This window comes from Durio zibethinus, chromosome 15 (genome assembly GCF_047325235.1).
Source record: "Durio zibethinus cultivar Kanyao isolate XHJ-2024 chromosome 15, ASM4732523v1, whole genome shotgun sequence".
NCBI lineage: Eukaryota > Viridiplantae > Streptophyta > Magnoliopsida > Malvales > Malvaceae > Durio > Durio zibethinus.
Window position 1 is genome coordinate 21,692,073 of NC_143176.1, and position 20,349 is coordinate 21,712,421.

The window sequence follows — 20,349 nt, forward strand, 5'->3', positions numbered from 1 at the left end:
GCAAATGCAACAATCTAGATTCTCATAATGCCCTATTCTCAATCATGATTCAAATGCTTGGTGGCTGATGCATGTCTAAACAAAGTTTTAATTCATCGAATTATGTGAATGTACTATTCAAACAACAATGCTATCATAACGCATGGGATGCGAATGTCAATAATGTCATGAAATTCTAAATAATTATGGTAATATGATTATCAAGACTCCACCATTTTGAGCTTCTCAGCACTAGCCATCTCAAAATAAATTTTATCTTCTATCGCTTGATCATCGCTCATAAGCTTCTTAGCACTAGCCATTTCAGAACAAATTTCGTCTTCCATCATTTAATCACCACTCATAGATTTTTCAGCACTAACCATTTCAAAATAAATTCTATCCAATGACCTATATTATTTTCATCACTTGATCACAACTTATAGATTATGTTGATCGATTCATCCCTATATCCATCACTTGATCTGTTATCTTTTCAAATTTTACCTTATCTTCATTTTATTGGTCAATCTATCACCATATTCATCATTTAGTCATACCATGTACTTTCTCAAATAATCTTTTTTAGGCTTTTACCATCTCTTCATTTTTTTCTTATCATCTTGGATTTTTTTTCAAAAGAATGCAAGACTCTTTTATGCACATTATCATTCATTCATCATCATTTCAAATCATGACAAATATAATGCATTCATATGTTTTCTCGATCCATTTTAGAGATGTGAGAGCACAAAGTGAATTGGGAGAAAGGTAGTTAATGAGAAATGAGTCTGGCACAAAAACAAATTGACAAAGGAATGAATTCAAAGCATATCAAAAGGGATGGTATTGAATGATACAACGGTGTCCACACAATAAATACTAAGACAACTCTTAACATTAATCCAAAATTTTTTCAAAAATTCATTGCTATGACTTCAAAGTCATTTTGAGTTCACTGAGCTTTGCCTCAGCTTTAAGAGATCTTCAAATGTCTTTGACCTTTCATCCATATGAATTGTCTATTCAACTTTCAATTTAGAGATTTTTTTACCTAAATCATCCTTTTGGATTTTCAATTTAAGTTTTCCCTTTCTCTCCTTTTCATTTTTTTTATTTTTTATTTTTTTTTCTTTTATTCTTTCACCCGTTATTGATATCTCTTTCACATTAATCTCTACAACAACAAAACATGATTCTATCATTTCATCATGAGCATGCCTTAGTCTAACATGTGATCATTCAATTTAAGTATTTACATTTAATCCAAATGATCTTCTAAAAATTGTAATGTAGGCCTTGGTGAGAGGTCATGAAAGAAATGGATAAAATAGGCTCAAAACATGTGTTCAAAGGCTTCAAAGCCAAATGATCATTTCTCATTATTTGATACAACTTGGCATTTTGCCCCATTCCACTTTATTTCACTACTTTTTTCTTTTTCATCTCATTCCTCACAAAAAGACTTTCATTACTTTACCCTAAATCATGTGTGGCATTCATTTTTTTTTTCTCTATTTTTTCTTTGTTTTGCTTTTTTTTTTTTTTTTGCTTTTTATCTTTGAGATCTTTTTATGATTTTTTGGCTCTTTTCTTTTTTAAAAATTACCTCTCGGTGTGAAGGGTGATCCTTGGTCGGAGTTTTTTTAAAAAAAAATCATAGTAGGTTCAAAAAGGTAGCAATGAATGGTTTTTCAAATGGTAAAAAAAAGATGATAATTTTTCATCTCAAATGTGAATGTTTTCCTTGAACATCATTTATTGAAAAAAAAAAAGTTCATGAATCTTTATAAATAACTACACATCTTTGAGATATATTTATTTCATATTTACTAGTGGTTGACTTCTTTTGCCTAAATAGTATTCTCATATCAATGTGAATGATTTTTTAAAATTAAATTTCAAAATTATTATTATCATTGTCTAAATATTCATCATTTAAAATTTGATAATGGGAATGAAAAGTTATAAAAGGTAACAAAGCATGGAACAATGGTTGAATGAAAGAGAAAATGTAATGAAATGCATTATCCTTGCCTTTTATTAAAATGATAATAAATAAAATCCTATTGCATAGAAGAATTCCTAACATTACTCTTAAAAAAATCCTAAAATAACAAACAACTTTCAATCAGCTTTAACATCCTTCTCCAAAATTATGCCCATGTGTAATTAGGTGAATGATCTTTATTAACATTTAGCTCTCTAATTCATTAAAGCTCTTCAAGCCTTTTCAAATCAATGTGTTCTTGATTCTCATTCAAAGCATTGACATTATAATTAGGTAATAGATTACCACTAACATTAGGTGTTGTTGCCCTCTTTGATCAAAACTTATCATTTCATCCTTGATCAACCATTGCACTTTATGCTTTAGAGTAGTATAATTATTTATGGAATGATCGGTAATTTCATAGTGGTAGTCACAGTGAGCTGTAGGATCATACCATTTAGGATAAAATGGCTTAAGCAGTTTCATATGACTGAGGGTAATCAAGTGGTTGTTGTAAAGCTCTCAGTATAACTCCATATAAGTCATGGGAATTGGGTCAAACATGAAATTTTTTCAAGTAGTTCATAGTTCTTGTGAACCATTTGTTGGGTTAGTAGGACAAATCTGAGGTCTTATGAACGGTTGGATGTTAAGGCTAAAAATAGGTTTGTATGTTGATGAGTAAAATGAAATGGGATTATCTGATATGGGTAGGATAAGGTGTTGTTCACAGCAAGATAGTATGGGGAGTAACTCTATGGATAGAATTGATGATAACCCATGAACTGTCTGTCAAAGCTCACTGCTTGAGTTTCAATCTCTTTATTCTCTGGTGCCTTTTTGGTTTTTTCTCCTTTCAACTTATCATTTTTAATGGTATTTTCAATGATTTCGCCTAAGATCACCATATCGATGAAATTTTTTATTACATTTCTTATCATTTTTTCATAATAAAGAGATTTCAAAGTACTGACAAATAATACTGTAGTCTCATTCTCAGTTAAAAGAGGTCGCACTTAAAAAGTAATGTTCTTCCACCTTTGGACATACTCTTTAAATGATTCAGTCACTTTTTTTTCCATATTCTGTAAAAAAAGGCGACAATGGCTAAGTCCATAATATGCCAATACTGATTAAAAAAGTTATAGGTCATATCACTCTATGAGTGAATACAAGTCTTGTCTAACTAGATATAGCACCTAACAGCAGAGCTCATAAAATTATCTTAAAAAATATGCATCAAAAGTTTTTCATTATTAGCATGGACAACCATTTTTCGATAGTATATAGTAAAGTAAGTCTTTGGACATTTCATACCATCATACTTCTCGAACTCTGGCACCTTGAACTTTAGAAGAATAACCATATTTAAGACTAAACAGAGCCCAACAATATCTACTGAACTATAAAAACTAACTTCTTCCACTACTTGTAGCCTTTCCTCTAACAAGTTCATCTTCTATTCAGCTTTTGAGGCTTCTAAAGTCTCCTTCTTCTTAGGCTTCAACTTTTTTTTTCTTTTTGATCATCTAAATTAAGAATTGGTATTGGTTCTACTATCTTTTCGATAAAGATAGGATTTATATAACTCTAATACTGTCTTAGATTTGAAGTTGATACCATTCTGAAATATATGTACCTTACAGGGTATGTAAATTGCTGAGGTGGTAGACCTTGTGCGGGTTGAGCTTGATGTGACCCAAAACTAAGAGGGTACAGTGAGTTATCTACTTCTTGTGATAAATTATCTTATTGGCTAGTACTTTTTTCTATACTTTTTTCCCTTGTTTAACTTATTCAAAACCTCTAAAATCTTATTCAAGTCTTCTTCTAGCTTTTCTTGAGCTTTCTCTATCCTCTCAAGACGATTGAAATTTTCTTGTTTTATTTGTCTGGCTTGAGCTCTTGTGTTGTTTTGGTGAGTTGATTAGATGGGATTCTTGGTTGGTGAAGCTATCTTTGAACCTTGAATACCATAATTATGTATTATTAGAAATGCTATGCTTTATGCATGATATGTTGATGCATAAATGGAATGTGGATTTTCATGGATGAAACTAATACAAATGCATGACATGATAATGCAAATGCACAAGGTCAAACAAACAAAATGGTTCGTTTCATGGATGAAATGAAAGTGATACAGATGCACAATGTTACATATGACAATGAAAATGATACATGACTTGCAAATGTACAAAATCAAACAATCAAAATGGTTAGCAAGTCACAAATTGTTCCTTCTTGTGTCTTACCTTTAGGTTACATCTATCACTAGATAGGAATGGCTCTATTTTAAGGTTGGTCCTTTTAGGTGTTGATTATATGTAAGGTTAGGTGACTTTAACCACTAAAGGTTCTCAAATTGTTCCTTACATCATAGTCCATCACAGACTAGTAAGGCAGTCCAATCCTTACCCACACAGGCTACCAATGAACATGATTTAATTTGAGTGAGAGTATTTCTCTAGCCATTGCAAAGATTATCATATCATGAGAGCGTAGATACTTTACTCCTTCCTAAAAGGGATGAAACCCATGTATAGAGCTCATATAATGCAAATGTAGGTGATAATGTGTGTAAAAGAGCATATAGGTTTCATGCCCCAACAATAAAAGATGAAAAAAATGTTAGTAAATAGATAACACAAATCATTATAATTTAAAACCATTAGACCAAAGGATAAGATAAATTTAAAAGTTTATGGCTTAACTTTCTATGGCCGTCCCCTGTGGAGTTGCCAAACTGTCATAATATATAGATCCAAAAATCTATAGCTATACTTAATAAATGGAGTCGCCACCAATCTTTTTTAATTAGGTGTGATTGGCCACTTAAGAAATCTATCATTTTAAGGAGCTCCTAAGCTTGACTAAGGGTTTTTAAAATAATAGGTTTGAGTCTACTAATCAAAACAAGATTCGAAAGTTCAATTACATGTGGGGAAGGTTATAACACCCCCACATGCCCATCCAAAAAATGGTACTATTTTATTTTAAATTTATCCTAGGGTCTTGGTTCAATGGTCTTAATTTTTTATGTTGAAATATTAAAAATAATTCTTAAAACTCACCATCAATCTAGTAAAATTCTTAAAAATATTTTTTTACCTCAAGAGTATTCAAGAATCTTATTTATTTTTCTGAAGAGGCTCCATTGTCAAAAAAAGTTTAATTATTTTTTATTGAAAATATATCTAATTATTCTACCATTTAGGCCAAATTAGAAATATTTTCTCTTTTAAATTTCTAAATTCTCTACCATTTGGGCTTATTTAAAAAAAAAAAATTTATTGTTTTAAGAAAGAAAATAATATGACAATTATTTTTTTATTAAAATCTCATTTTAATTCTTTTATCATTTGGGACAAATTTAAAGAAATTTCTCACCTAGAGATTTTTTAAAAAATTTACCATTTGAAAACTTTAACAATCTCATCCTTGAATAATTATCAAATATTTTCAATCAAAATTTTATTTGAAAAAAAATACAAATACTTTTATTAAAATTTTATCTAAATTATTTCACCATTTGGGACAAATTTAAAGAAAAGTTTTCAACTAGAGATTATTATAAATTTTACCATTTGAAATTTTTAAGAATCTCATTATTGGGTAATTTGTATTTAATTCCAAAATTTTTATATTTTTTATTTTTTGTTTTGAAAATAAATATTAATTATTGTTATTAAAACTTTATCTAAATTATTCCACCATTTAGGATAAATTTAGACAAAATTTCTTACCTATGGATTTTATAAAAATTTATCATTTGAAATTTCTATAAATTTCATCATTGGATAATTAATATTTATTGCCAAAATTTTTTATTTTGCTTATTTTTTTTCAATTTTAATCATGCAAAAATACTCATAAAAATAAATAAACACATAATAAAACCAAAATAAAAATAAAAAATAACAAAAAAAATAAAACGATTTGGCTCAAAAAATTCGACGCGGCTCAACTCCAAGCACAAAAAATGGCTCGAGGGATGTGGTTTGGTGGTTGGGGCTCAGCTCCAAAGATCAGTTGGTACACGGGTCAAAAACGGGTCGGGCTACAGGTCGAGTCACCCCAATGAAAAACACGTGGATCTTGGGTCTTCTTAAACGCCAAAACGACATCGTTTTGGTGACGTATAAAAAGCCGAATTCCTTCTTTTTCCTCAAATTCCTCCTTCCCCGCTTTCTCATTTCCCTTTATTTTCTCTCTCTCTCACTTTAGAACCAGATGAACTCTGATTGAATTTTCATCAGATTCTAAAAAACATTATCGAAATTTGGGTTAGTTCACCGAGAAGTTGCTGAAAAATTAAACCGACACTGGAATTTGGGCCAAATTCTAGGAAGCTTGTCGAAAAATTCAACCAGTGCTAAAAAACTAGTCAAAAAATTCAATTAGGGCTGAAAAATTTCTCGAAATCTGAAAATTTTCTAAAAAATTTCCCAAAAAAAAATGTTTTTTACCTAAAAAACTCTAAATTTTTTTTTTGCTTTTTGCTTGTTGTGTTTCTATGTGATCTTTCTTATGTGGTGTCTTTCTGTTGTTGTGTAATTTGCTTCTCTAATATTTATGTTTTTTTATGATTCCTTTCTGTGATCAGTACAGGTATTTATAGAATAAATTAGAAGAGTCCCTAATTAACTCTAAGTCCATTGTTAATAAGAATTCACAAAATTATTAGATTTATCCCATAGAAATTAAAACCAACTATGATTCTATTCAACCCCCATTCGCAGTAAGATTCTCCCTTTTTTTTTTAGCACCTGAAAAAAAGATAAAACCCAAAAATCAATAAATTAATTAATTAACAATAATAAAAAAACAATTAGACTTGACAAATTAGTCCCCATAGAACCAAGTTCAATGGATTTAGGCTCGGACCTTATGGAACCAAGCCTAATAGGCTTGAACTAAGACCAATTAGGGTGTTTAGATTAATAATATATTATTTATTTATATAATATTAATTAATATTATATTTATAAATAATATATTAATAAATATTATTATATTAATATTATTATATTATTAATAACAAATGAAACCTAAAAATTTTAACCACTTTTTCTTACATGTTTTTGCTTTCACATTTTTAAAACAAAAAGATTCTATCCAAACATATTTTCAAATTCAATAAATTAAAAATAAAACAAAAAAATTTTTAAATATAAAATATAAAATACACAATAATACCAAACGAACCCTTAATTTCTCCCTTTGAAATGAGTTACTCCAAGCAAACCTATCAATTAAACCCACTTTCCTTTCCTGTATATTGAAAATTTTTACATTCTTTCTTTTCTTTTATGCTGTCATGTTGGTTTTAATTATTTAATGAAAAAGGAAAAGAAACAAATAATATATAATATATAGTCGCTTTATTCCATCATAATATAAATGTTGCTGTCGGCAAATATTCAAATACTGATGATATGAACCATTTTTTTCCTCCAAAGGGCTGCATGCCATCAATTTTAGATCTGAGGCTTTGTTGCAAATAGAAACTTTGAGAATTGATGAGATGGCGACAATATATATTAATTTGACCATATATATCAGCCGTCCCATGGAAAAAATGAAAAATCTCCCAGGGAAGGCATGGAACATGCCATATTGCCTTGAACTATATGAGAAACAGGCAAGAAATTAATGGTTCCTGTAGGTATATAGCCTTTCTTCTCGATCCCTTTCTTGTCTGATGAGTGATGAATGTGTCGTCAAACTGATATATGCATATATAATGTAGAGAAAAAAAATATATGCATATATAAGGAAGGATTTTTTTACCATTTATTTATTATTTTTTTAATTTGGGTCAATGGTCATCTTTGGAGAAGAAAATTCTAAGTAGAACATGCCAATTGCCTATATAGGAACCAAGAAAATTAAAATTAATGTGCGGTACAAACTTTAATAGTACAACAGAGGATAATGTACTAATAGTTAATCATCCAAAAACCTTTAAATATTGGTCATATTAACAAGGTGCTTAATCCTTATCATTTTCCTAATTCCAACACTCATTTTGACCCAAAACCCTAGTCTACACTTGAGATGATTTATGTGCTTTGATTTTTTTGGGTTTAAATTTCTATCATATATCCGTCAAAATAAATCTTTACAGTACTTATCAGAGCTACAATGAATCATGATCATGGCATGGAAGGCATGGCACCACCACCATTGTCAACCAATGGCACCTCTGGGATGCACCACCACATGATGATGATGCATATGACCTTCTTCTGGGGCAAGAACGCCGAGATCCTCTTCTCAGGCTGGCCCGGTATGCGTGCGGGCATGTATGCATTAGCCTTGATATTCGTCTTTGTTCTTGCTTTCCTTGTTGAATGGATCTCTCATTCTCGGTTGATCAAGCCAGCATCAAGCAATGTCTCAGCTGGTCTTGTGCAAACGTTCTTGCATGCCATGAGGGTTGGTCTTGCTTATTTGGTAATGCTTGCTGTCATGTCGTTTAATGGTGGGGTGTTTCTTGTGGTGGTTGCTGGTCACACCTTGGGCTTTTTGCTTTTTGGGAGTAGGGTTTTCAAGAAAAATACAGAAGTGTTGTCTTATGAAAAAACATCTGATATTCCTCCAATGAGTTGTTGACGTATGATATCTATATATTGAATCCTTCTGTCTCAGTTTCTAATTTCCTGTAGTCTTTTGTTTTATCTTTACCTTTTTGCTATATAAGTTGATAAAGGAATATTTTTCATCAATTGATAACCAAATTATTAAAAAAAAAGGCATTTTTTTTCTGTCGTAATATTTGACTTATAAAGGTGAATATTGCACATGATTACGAGGATTGGATTCTGCATCTTTTTTCTTTTCTTTTCCTCAAGAAAAGGAATAAAAGAAAGGTAATTTGCACATTTTGGAAGCATAATTGTCATGTTCCATGGCTTGGTGTCTTGTAAATTTTGGTAGTGCCTTAAACTTATCCCACCAGAATCCAAAACCGACGTGTCCAAAAGGATTATCACTTGAATACCCTTTTCAAAAGCATGAAATCTAGTTCAGCATTTTAACATCAAATAAATTCTTTTGCCTATTTTCTTCATACAGAAAGGATTAATAATTTTTCATTCCTGATTAGCCCCGGGATTTTCCCGCAAAGGCAAGGGAATATTTGCCTTTTGTTTCACCAGTTGCCATGTAAATTTCTAATGTGAGTAACACCAAGCATCGACAAGACATAAGAAAACCAATTATATTTTACAATTACTTCTGCATCAACGTATGTATTAAGGTAATTAATTTTAGCCATCTGAAAGGTTTTTCAATGCCAGTTTCAGTACTATGTTGTTGAGCTTTTGATTCTTGTAGATGGTTTGGAGTGAATTTTGATTCTTGTAGATGGTTTGGAGTGAATTTTGATTCTTGTAGATGCCAATTTTCAAGCTTACAGAATACGGAGCCCAACTGGATTAGTTTTCTAGTCATATTTGTGTTTGATTTAAGGTTACAACTGGACCAAGTGGGTCTTCTCCATTCTAGTATTTGAGTGAAAGGCACGAATTTGGTTTCTGGACTGTGGCAGTTGTTGGGGCCCCCTCCGCCCCTAGAGCTTCTTTAAGTTCAAGTTCAAAAGTGTAAAAGAAGAAGCAACAACAACTTGCATAGAACATTTAAGAAAAGGAAGAAAAGGTTGATTTTTTGCTTATTTGTTCACTTGATCTTCAGCCATTCAGTTTCAATGAGATCCCTTGTAAAACTAACGTAATGAAGTTTGCTGCTGCTAGAAATTGACTGTCATGATTATTTACGAGGAAATGTATACCAATCAATCTTTGATTTTCTTAACAAAGAAAGTGGCAGTACATAGACATTAAAAAAAAAAAAAAAAAGTATCACGTGCTTAGATTTGAAATCAAACTTGCTAAATGTCATTTGTGAATATATAAATTAATTAAATTAAATGTCACTTGTGATTATACAAATCAATTCAACTAAAATCTGGATTTAAAGCACTAATCAATTTTCATTATTTGTCAAAAACTTATTCATCACAATGATGACATGAAAAGATTTTTATATATACAGTGGAAAATAAAGATGGAAATGGAAACCGAATTAGTGAAGCTCATATTGCTGATAGCTGATTTTATTACAAGGATTTTACAAAATACATCCTCAATAATAAGCTTACAAGCCAGCCAGAGGAAGGAACAATAAGTGTACCAATGTTTTTCATTATTTTATTTTTGCCCATCTAACTTAACCCCTAAAATTGGAAGAAAAAAGGAAAAAAAATACATATTCTTAACCTTGATAGTATTAATCTGTCTTATTTTCTGTAGATAGATTCCCTATATTTGACCATTGTCTGTCTTTTTTCTTCCTCTTTATTCATTGGCTTGAACTTGTTTTGTTCCCTTCATTTAGCGTAAATGAAGAATTCGAAGTGAGAAACAACCATGTTGCTTGAGAGGGTTCTTATTTTAATATGTCCATTCTTGAGGTAGACCTATTTCTTGATGGTTCATAGCCGGCACCGTCCTGAACTGGCGGTTTTGCTGTGAATACATGCGATTCCTCCCACTCGCAGAAGCATCTGCATGGAATCAGAAAAAGTTATAAATTGATATGCTAGACGGTGAAGATAAATGGGAAAAAAGCTTCAAAAAAATTATTGGTTGATCAGTTAGCTACCGTGTTCAAGAGGGAAACCATTACTGAACCTTGATGGGACACCTGTTTTCTCGAAGTGGAGCTTCAGGGCCTGAACTACTCTTGCAGGAATCAGAACCGTGGCACATCCTGATCAAAATAGAATCAAGGTAAATATCTGGGAAGGATATCTAGATACAGTGAAATTACCGGAAGGGTTCTTAATTAGGATTTTGGTTTCCAAATTTCTTCTAAAAGCAACGTGCAAATGGACTCAACCAGTGGGGGACCACGAGGGAATATTTCAGTTCACACTTACCAAATCTTGGAAACTAGTAATCGAGAAAGATAATAGTTGATGAAAAGGAATCCTGGAACACGGGAATAAAAACCATTTACCAGATTCCAGAATCAAAAACTCGGAAACCCAACATCATAAAATGCAATCCTGATCAGAATATGGGATAACTGATTGTCCACTGAACACTTATTTCCCCCCAACAAATCAGACCAAACATTTGCCTAACTCCTAAAGCGACCCCAAAATTACATAACCTTTCAGTCATTCTAAGAAGCAAAAGTTTAAAAAAAATCATGAGGAACTTTTTTGAACCTTGTTTCTTGCGTGACTCGCAACAAGCTCCTATTCCACGAGGCAAGAACACACCGGTTCCACAGGAACCATTTCTTGAACCAGATGCATTAAGGAAAACCGCCCTCATATCAGAACCAGCTTGTTGGTTGCTTTGTTGTTGTTGCTGCTGCTGCTGCTGGAGATTATACCAGGGATTATTAGAGTTAGGGGAAACTTTTTGACCATCTTTAAACCCACCAAAGACTCTCCCTTTCCTCTGATAATTCTTAACCCTTGGCTTTTGTTCCATTTGCTTCATGGCTTGCTCTTGCTTAAGCCTGTAAAACTGTAAATTATAGGAAGTAAAATCAGTCAATTTCATTTGTAAACAATTCTAGAAAAAAACTTATGATGTTCCAACTTACTTGAATAGCTCTTATTCGATCATCAATCAGGACTTGCTTTGATTGAAATCCAGCTTTCGGGTTTCTCCTGGATACTTGGATTGAGGTGGATGCACTTGTAAATCTTTCACCTTGGTTATATCTTGCTGTTTCTTCATTTCTCTTCAGCTTTTCAAAATTCCCAATCATAGGTGTCAATGGAGGAGATGGCTCCCTAGATGGGCCAGCAGGACTATCAAGGTTCGACCGAAGCTGTGACCAGAGTGTTGATTCCAGTGAACCAGACAAACCCGAGGCCTAAAAACCAAAAGAAAATAAAAAGATTAAGTTTTGTAAAATAAAACCGTGAAGCCAAAATCGAATCTTTGTTAACATGATCAAGAAGAGGAAATACCTTTTCATGTTTGTCTTCATCTTGAAGCATGTATTGAGCCATCTGGCGAGTCAACTGCCTATTGTAATCGTCTTCCTCTTCACTGCTCCCTGTTGAGCTTGAAGTCTTCTCAGAACCAATAGGTGAACTCAACTCGGACCCGGAATCAGATGAGCCAAATAAGTAAGACGCTTTTTGGTTGATGACTTTGTTGATGTTGTTGCTGCTGCTGTTGTCCAGTGAAAGACCATCCAGGCGACCTTGAGGAGTGAAAAACTGATCAGAAGGGAGCAATAGCTCACACTTGTGTAGGTCAGCAGCCATCATAAGTGAAATTACAAGTACTGCGAAGTGGAACAAAAATCAGTCGAGGGGGTTGATGATTTGCTATTATGGATGTTACTGGTTAGATAAGATACAATGATTACCTGGTCTCTCACGCATGAACAGAAAGAAAAAAAAAAAAGGGAGAGAGAGAGAGAATCTTGTGGGACTTCTTAATGAATGCTATAAAGAATGGAATTATGGAACAGGGTTTTTTTTTAAGAAAAAGACAAATTGAGTAGAGGACATGGAAACCAGGCCCAAGGAAGCTTGGGTAGTGTGTTTTCTTGTGTTTTGTTTTTTGTGGGCTCAAGTAAGTTGGACAGTACACTTGTCCAGCTATACAAAGTCACCTGCCATTTGTTGGGGAATTACGCTCTTTTGAGGAGCAGTCCAGTCAGGTGATGCTGAAAGGGGATTTATGCAAATTCAATTTGAGTTGTTGTACAAGTTGGGGTTCAAGGGAATTGTTGCTTCCACAACCAAAAGAAAGGTTAATGCGGTTGACTGATGATCACTTTTCTTCTGTCTTGACATTCAAGAGTATAAACAGAAAAGTTAGCCATTATAAAAAGACTAAAAGATCAGTTTGTGGTAACAGGACTTTGTTAAAAGTGCTAGTTTATGTTGAAATTTTTTTAACATTTGAGGGTATTTCAGTATTTTACCAATAAATTATATGATTTTTTTAATGATTTTTTAATATTATTTTTTTCCTTTATTTTATCTTTTTAAAGGCTCAAGTATTAGTCAACAAAATCAGCTGATTAATGGATTAGGTAAGAATGAATGGAGTGCATTGGATTTAGATTTTAGTTGGATGATAGGTTTGGTTATTGGTAATGAAATTTGGAGTTAGCTGGAATGGTGATTGAAAAATTATAGGAAAGAAAAAGAAACTATAGTTATTAGGAAAAACAACTCGGCTTTCCAGATCTTGATGATATCAAGGAGGGATGTACACAGTAGTCAGAGGGGGCAATTGCCCCCACTAAATAAAAAAAACTCAAAAATTTTAAAAATTTAAAATATTACCCCACTAAAAATATTTTTTTCAAATTTGCCCTTACTAAAGTAAGGCTCGTACAATAAAATATTTTATTGTTTGGGTGCTAAACAATTTCGATAATATATATATATATATAACTTTGTAAAATAAAAGTAAATTACATTTAAAGGGTTTGAAATTATTAAATTTTAAATTTTTCTTAATAATTTATTAAGATTAATGTGAGATGATCTTATAAGGGTAATGAAAATTAAAGCTTGAACTACTTAAATTTTTTAACCACTTTTTTTAACACAAAAAAAGTAATATATAAAATGTGAAGTAATCCAAAAAATCATTTAGATTTATATCTTCAATTTTCTTTTCATTGTATATAAGAAAAGAAACATTTTTATTCTTTCAATTATAATGAATAAGAAATAAAATATATTTACTTATTTGAAGTAAATAATAAAACTAGATACATTAAAAGTGAATAATAAAATTAGATATGTTAATTTTTATATTATTTTTTCACATATTATATCTATCTTTAAGAATTTCATAAGTAAAATTTTATTAAATTAATATATGTATTTTCATATTGAAAGTTGATTTGTCCAAATAGTATTTAGGCTATATTTATTAAGAATCATATAATTAATTTTAACTATACAAACATTATTTTTATGGCAAAAAAAAAATTTTTTACGTGCAGAAAATATGTTATACATCTTGATTTTATTTATAATTTTTTTATATTAATTTTTATTTCAATAAAAAATTTTAAGTTAATTTAAAATATTTACCCCCATTAACCAAAAATTCTGGATCCGTCCTTGGATGATACAGATATGCTATAAAAACTTCCCCTCACATTTCTTTTCCATAAATTATCTCCAAAAACACAAAAAGATCATATATTAGTTCTCAAGCATATGCTAATCTCTGTAAAACTTGAAGCTTTTTTAAGTTTTCAACAAGTGATCGTCATATTTAACTCTCGGCTTAAACCTTAAGCATTGGAGTAAAGAAGGTAACAAGTTAGTAGGCCATTTTATTCAGCCCAATAGCCTTCAGTTGGGCCTGGTTTTCTTGAGTTGGGAGACTTTCCTTGTTTTGGGCCAAAATTAAGGCCTAATTTGAAATGCTCTCAAAGTATGCATGGTGCATCATGTTATTTTCATGATATATTGCTTGAAAAAAAAATCATCCCTTGAACAATTTCACTTGTTCTGATATTATTATTCTTTCTGTTCTTGCTTACAAAAGATGAAATGATTAAGAATTATGAAAGTATATCAAAATTTATTGGTTTTCTGTTTCTTTGATGCAAAAGTTTGGGAATTTAACTGATATTATTATACTTTGATATATTAATTTTACTCAAATATGATGGTATCTAATTTTTATTTAAATAAAAATTGGTATGAATATTTTAGAGATGAAAATGAAAATATTATAATGGTATAATTGATTGAATTTAAATATTAATTTTAATAAAATTTATTTAAGATAAATTTTTTTATAAAATTTTTTTAATTATAATTATAATAAAATTTTCAATCTTAATTATAATCATTATTATTATTATTATTATTAATCTCTATAAATTAATCGGTCAAAACTATCACTTAGTTTGTTTCAATTCTGGCAGCAATCACGCGTGACAGAACATGGCAAGGCAATCAAAGAGTTCTTGACCACAAGCTTTGGCCTTCGACAAATAAGAAACAGTAGAAAGAGAAAAAGAGGCTAAACTACAGTTTCAACTAGAGTGAAAGAGAAGCATCCAGTACCTTTCCCTTGTCTCCTCAAAACTGTTGGCTAAGACTTCAAGACCTTATTCCTGTGACAGATTTTATTATTCTTTCTGGGTTTGAATTCTTAAGGAAAAAGATGACAAAAGATAGGAAAATTGGTGTGGCGGTGGACTTCTCCAAGGGAAGCAAATTAGCTCTCAAGTGGGCAATTGACAATCTGCTAGATCAAGGTGATAACCTCTATCTCATCCATGTCAAGCCCCAACAGGGTGGTGAATCTCGCAACCTCCTTTGGTCTACCACTGGCTCACGTAAGTCACTGCACAAATCGGTTTCATATTTGATCAAGTTTTATGCTATGATCATTTGTATTAGACAGTGATTAATTCGATGATCTGATTGTAGCTCTGATTCCTTTGGCTGAGTTTCGTGAAAAAGAGGTGATGCAGAAGTATGAGGTTGACCTTGATCCTGAGGTTCTGGACTTGGTTGATACTGCTTCCAGGCAGAAACAGGTTTCCCTGGCATCTCTATGTGTATTTCTACCTTTTTTTTTTGTCATTATTTGTTGATCTTTGATCTGACTTTGCTAACAAACTCAACAGGTGACTATTGTCACAAAGATTTACTGGGGTGATGCCAGGGACAGACTATGTGAAGCTGTTGGAGATTTGAAGCTTGACTGTTTGGTCATGGGTAGCAGAGGCCTTGGCACCATCCAAAGGTAAACCCTTATTGTCTTCGTGGAAACTGATTTATCTTTTGAATGGTCGATTCTTTTACTTCAAATCATTCATAGGTAAATAATTATTTGATTCTCATATTCTGATTTTGATTGAAATAGGGTACTGATTGGAAGTGTGAGCAACTATGTGATGGTTAATGCAACTTGTCCTGTAACAATTGTCAAGGATCCCAGTGCTCATGGATTTTGATCAGAAAGTCTATTTAGTTTTGTGCAAAGTATTGTATCTTTGAAAATAATTGCTGATCTTGTATCTCTACAGAGACGTAAGGACATCTTGATTCTCAGGTTGTGCTGAAATCCTGAGTGTGTTTAGATCAGTTCCTGTGCTGTTTCCATGACTAAACTTTGTATGTTCATGGACATTGTTCTTGGTTGCATTAAATAACAAAGTTTTACTTTCTATATATTATTGTTAGTCATGGGATCCTGAACCTATTAAAGTTTTGCTCGTGTGATTTTTTGTGTTCTTGGGAGGAAGAGAGGGTTGCCTGTTGAACTGTCGGTGTCTGCCTTATTTTTTGAAAGAAACTGCCTACGATCGGCTAGAATATAGGGAAGAAGGCGGCACATGACCACTTGCTGTTACCGGAAAGTTTAGATTTACAGTAAATGTTCTGTGCAGGTAATTAAATAATTTTTCTCCAATGAATAAGCTTTATTATAAGAGCAATTAACTTCATCTCCCTCTCTGTTCCCATATAAACGGTGGGTTATACTTCATTTTCCTGTAGAAAAAATGATTAAAAGGATAAAAGGAAAGATTTTCTTTTAATCCATAAAATTCAGTATTTTCTCAAATAAGAGAGTCAATACAAGTGGAAGTGAAACACCTTACTATTTCATTAAATTTATAGTTTAGTTAATACCCATTTCGGATAAAAATAATTGTTTTATGCATTTTTACTACCTTTTTCCGTTTTCTTCTTCCTATCTCTCTTCTATTCTTGTAATTTTGTTGAATCTCAGAGGAAGCAAAACCCAGCAAAGCTATTTCATTTTTGAGCATTGTTTTACGGTTAACCTTTTGCCCACTTTTGGACCTGGGCTTCTCCAAATCAATTTGTATGCTTTCTTGTTAAACTTGGGTTAAAAAAATTGCAAACTTTGACCTTTTCCTGTCTAAAATTTCAATCCACTGTGTGTAGATTCATATAAACAGGCCACATGTTTACCAATGATCAAAGGCAGGAAGAAAGAACTGGAAAATCTGGAACTTCAAGGCTGCAATGTCTTTAGGTAATCTTTATACCTTTTTTTTTTTTCAATTTTAATATCTGGGTATCTGTTTTCTTACACACCAAGGTTTCTGAGTCTAAATTTTCATGTTAGAGAGCATAGAGGAGAACAATTCATTAATACTTGTTTACCATTTCACTTTAGGAACTGGTGTGTCAGTTTCAGAACACAACTGATGGAGGTAAGCCAGCATTTTTAGAATATAAGTTCTTTCCTGCATTGCTTATGTTGTTAATGATCTTTGAGTGAGAGGTCCTTTGTCAACAGTATTTGTGTAGATTAATTCACTTTATTGTAAGAGTTAGTACAGGTTTTTCAGATAATGTTTCATACTTGGGGTGTTCAGATTTAATTGCTTATCTAAAATGTGTGATAACATTATCGGATACTTTTGGTTTCTTTATCATTGTTTGATAAGTTTATTTAGAATGAAAGCACATGCAATTCCAACTTGGTATTATATTAACATCTCTTAGATCCTCAGTTTCACAATTCCTTAACAGAATGGGTGCTTGTCTCCGCAGAAATAAAGGAGAAGATTGCTGCAAAATTGGCTAACTTTCTTATGATCCATATAATTCATTCTTGCGCCAGGTTCAAAACCCAATTTTCTGTGAAATAATTTGTCCTCAAATTTGAATAATGTCTTTTATGTACTTTTCTGCCTCATTGACATCTTACTTTCTAAACGGCTCAATGTTTTGGAACTCTTCCTAGATTGCATGACAGAACCAAATGAGAAGCTTGTGGAATTTGGAGTTGGAGGTGTCTGCAAGTCTTGTGTAGGTAAGTCTGTACTTTTAGTTATGAAATTATGGTTTTCTTTGTTTATGATGACCCTTGCATCATGAGTTCATTTATTTTCCTTTGTAGATCTAGCAAATGCTGCTATTATTACTCAAGAGTGTTGGAATCCCTCTTGTCATTCAGTGTTTATCAAGTCCAGTTGGAAAAACAGCAAGTGGGATTAAGCAAATGCGGGAATTTGATGCATTAAATCTGCTTGCTTTTAACTCTGTTACATATATACACATCTGAGAAGCAATTGATTGTCAGGTGAATTATGCTCTGGGGGCCCTTTATCATCTTTGTAACAAGTCTTAACGGGGAGGAGATTCTTAAGCCTGAAGCAGTTGATGTCATTAAGAGGTATGCTGCAGCTCAAACTATAAATGTAAGCTTCAGTAATCTGGCCAAAGCATTTCTGGACAATCATGTCTCTTGAGGACAAGTAAGGTATCACTCTCACTTTTCAGCTGTTAATATTGAATTGTGTGATTGATTTTTTCTTGAACTGGAGGCTATTGACCATCTGATTTTTAAGTGCATAGCAACTATAGCTTTCTGGTTTATCTCACCTTTATACTTTTTAACTTACTTGATTGAAGTACTTTCCATCAGCACCGTAATAGGTTGTGGTTCTGACACTTCTTGCAAAACCTGAGGAATGGGACTTAAATCTTTAGAAGCGATCTTGGTTTTCAAAAAGGGATGGCAACATTAAACCGATGAATTTCCTGATTCAAATCTGATTCCCTAACTTGTCACCTTTCAGTGACAAGAAAGCAGGAGCCATCAAGATGGCAGCCATAACCTAAATAATACTTTGAAGTAACGAGTTATATGAGACCAATCATAAGATTTCTCTATGCAGGTCACAGCTGCAGAACTTACAGAAGATAGATATTGGTGCACTGGGTTAAGGTGAAAGAGGCATTTAACATGCAGCTATGCTAGAATGTATGTAAGTGACTGCAAAATCTGTTGCTAAGGGAGACATTATGGCCTTGGCCCTATTGGTGGGGAATTTTAGGTTAGTAGCAACCACAGGTGGCTGTCTAACTATGTATCTAGTTAGGGTAGCATTACTGGGATCATTATCAGCTCTTAGTTGAGACATCCGAAGACTTTATATGTATGATTTTTTGGCTAAAATTGCGAATTTTATACTACCAAAGGAACAAAGGAATGTAAAATTCCTTCTCTTTATCTGAAATGCTTTAATCATGTTGACACAGATGATTCGATGTTGTATGGCCAAATGCCGCATATCTAATGCAATTGTGTGAGTTGATACCAAAATATTGGAAAATCCAAAATTATGAATTTACATTCAGAACATTTATAACTTTATTTAGCTTCAAATTTATAGCTGGAGGAGTGTTTTGCAGCATTTGTTTGTTCATGGGTATTTGCTTTGTTTCCCAAACTTCAACTTTGTCGTTGTAGTATAGTGGTGAGTATTCCCGCCTGTCACGCGGGCGACCCGGGTTCGATCCCCGGCAACGGCGTTTTTTTCTTTTTTCAAATAACTGTAAATAATACCTTTCCCTGGCGGGAAATCCACGCTAACACAAATCCGAAAGTTTCCTTCACCTTTTCTTCAATTCTTATTTTAATCTCCAAAGCAACCATCACTTCCAAATTAAAAAAAAAAAAAAAATGTTTCCGCTGAAATATTTCTTTTCTCCTCCACCTTCCTCCGCCCCATCTCCGCGGACAACCTCCGTCCAACGCCGCGTCAGCACCACCACCATCCACATAATGGCACTGGACGGGTTAGTCAACGTCAACTCACTCTTCACCTTCGCTTTATTCCTTGGCCTTGCATGGTACCCCACCCCTACCCTCATTGACGACAGCTTCTCTGCCTGCGCCGCTGGGTCCAATGTCGCCGAGAGGCTAGTTGCATACCACGTGTACTCATTCAGTTCCTTTCTCTTCTCGAGCCTCATCGCATCAACCATCAAACAAGCCATAAAAATAAGTAAAGATAGCAAGGACGTGAAAGGGCATGGAGTTGGCGCCACTCTTGTGGATGTGAACTTGATGGCTTTGAGGGTTGGGATGTTGGTTTCGGGTGTTGGTTCGGTTTTCGGATGTGTGTTTTTGATGATGGCTTTGGTGGCTATGGTTGAGATTAAGTTGGGGACTTTGAGTTGTGGGAGTCTTTACAGCTTTGCGGCCATTGGTCCTTTGGTAGTTTTGGTCCCTTTGGCTCTTGTTATCTATGTTTGTCTTGTTATTTATGCCTTCACTCGCTAGAAATAATGATATATAAATATATCAATATTATGGACTTGGACTTCTTTATTCTTTTATTTTAGCTGCTAATCAAACATTTCAGCAGCTTTAAATTAAACTATGAATTTGAACATGGAAATTTTTTGGAGGTGTAAGAGGATTCCCAGCTTTACCACTTGAGCCAACTATACATTGGTAGAAATTTAGCTACTTTAATTGTTCCATCTAAACTACAAGTGCATCTGGTCTGATGTCTCTTAATTACTAATTTATTTCGTAGTTTGACAATCTTGAGGTGATCTAGTAGTTTAGGTGCAT

General features: G+C 32.8%; 3 protein-coding genes, 1 non-coding gene and 2 pseudogenes across 5 annotated transcripts; 5 read left to right on the top strand and 1 right to left on the bottom strand.

The window, feature by feature from the left end:
- The first annotated feature begins 8,117 nt into the window (after positions 1-8,117).
- Positions 8,118-8,590, top strand: LOC111302141 (copper transporter 6 pseudogene; annotated as a pseudogene).
- Positions 8,591-10,045: 1,455 nt separating this feature from the next.
- LOC111302142 (uncharacterized) lies at positions 10,046-12,473 on the bottom strand. The gene is made up of 6 exons (XM_089744811.1): positions 12,377-12,473; positions 11,970-12,292; positions 11,597-11,872; positions 11,211-11,517; positions 10,640-10,747; positions 10,046-10,541 (listed from the first exon to the last, which is right to left on the bottom strand). Exons 1-6 carry the CDS (start codon positions 12,390-12,392, stop codon positions 10,429-10,431), a joined length of 1,143 nt encoding a protein of 380 aa, XP_089600937.1. The 5' UTR covers positions 12,393-12,473; the 3' UTR covers positions 10,046-10,428.
- Positions 12,474-14,906: 2,433 nt separating this feature from the next.
- On the top strand, positions 14,907-16,175 carry LOC111301359 (universal stress protein PHOS32-like). The gene is made up of 4 exons (XM_022896965.2): positions 14,907-15,334; positions 15,429-15,538; positions 15,629-15,747; positions 15,868-16,175. Exons 1-4 carry the CDS (start codon positions 15,160-15,162, stop codon positions 15,956-15,958), a joined length of 495 nt encoding a protein of 164 aa, XP_022752700.1. The 5' UTR covers positions 14,907-15,159; the 3' UTR covers positions 15,959-16,175.
- A 151-nt stretch (positions 16,176-16,326) lies between these two features.
- Positions 16,327-19,014, top strand: LOC111301358 (uncharacterized; annotated as a pseudogene). Its single transcript, XR_016328313.1, has 4 exons — positions 16,327-17,007; positions 17,152-17,188; positions 17,532-17,793; positions 17,881-19,014. The product of XR_016328313.1 is annotated as an uncharacterized LOC111301358 (transcript).
- Positions 19,015-19,118: 104 nt separating this feature from the next.
- On the top strand, positions 19,119-20,095 carry LOC149514774 (uncharacterized). The gene has a single exon (XM_089744812.1). It carries the CDS (start codon positions 19,450-19,452, stop codon positions 20,050-20,052), a length of 603 nt encoding a protein of 200 aa, XP_089600938.1. The 5' UTR covers positions 19,119-19,449; the 3' UTR covers positions 20,053-20,095.
- Positions 19,227-19,298, top strand: TRNAD-GUC (transfer RNA aspartic acid (anticodon GUC)). The gene has a single exon. It is a non-coding gene; the product is annotated as a tRNA-Asp (tRNA).
- Positions 20,096-20,349: the final 254 nt, after the last annotated feature.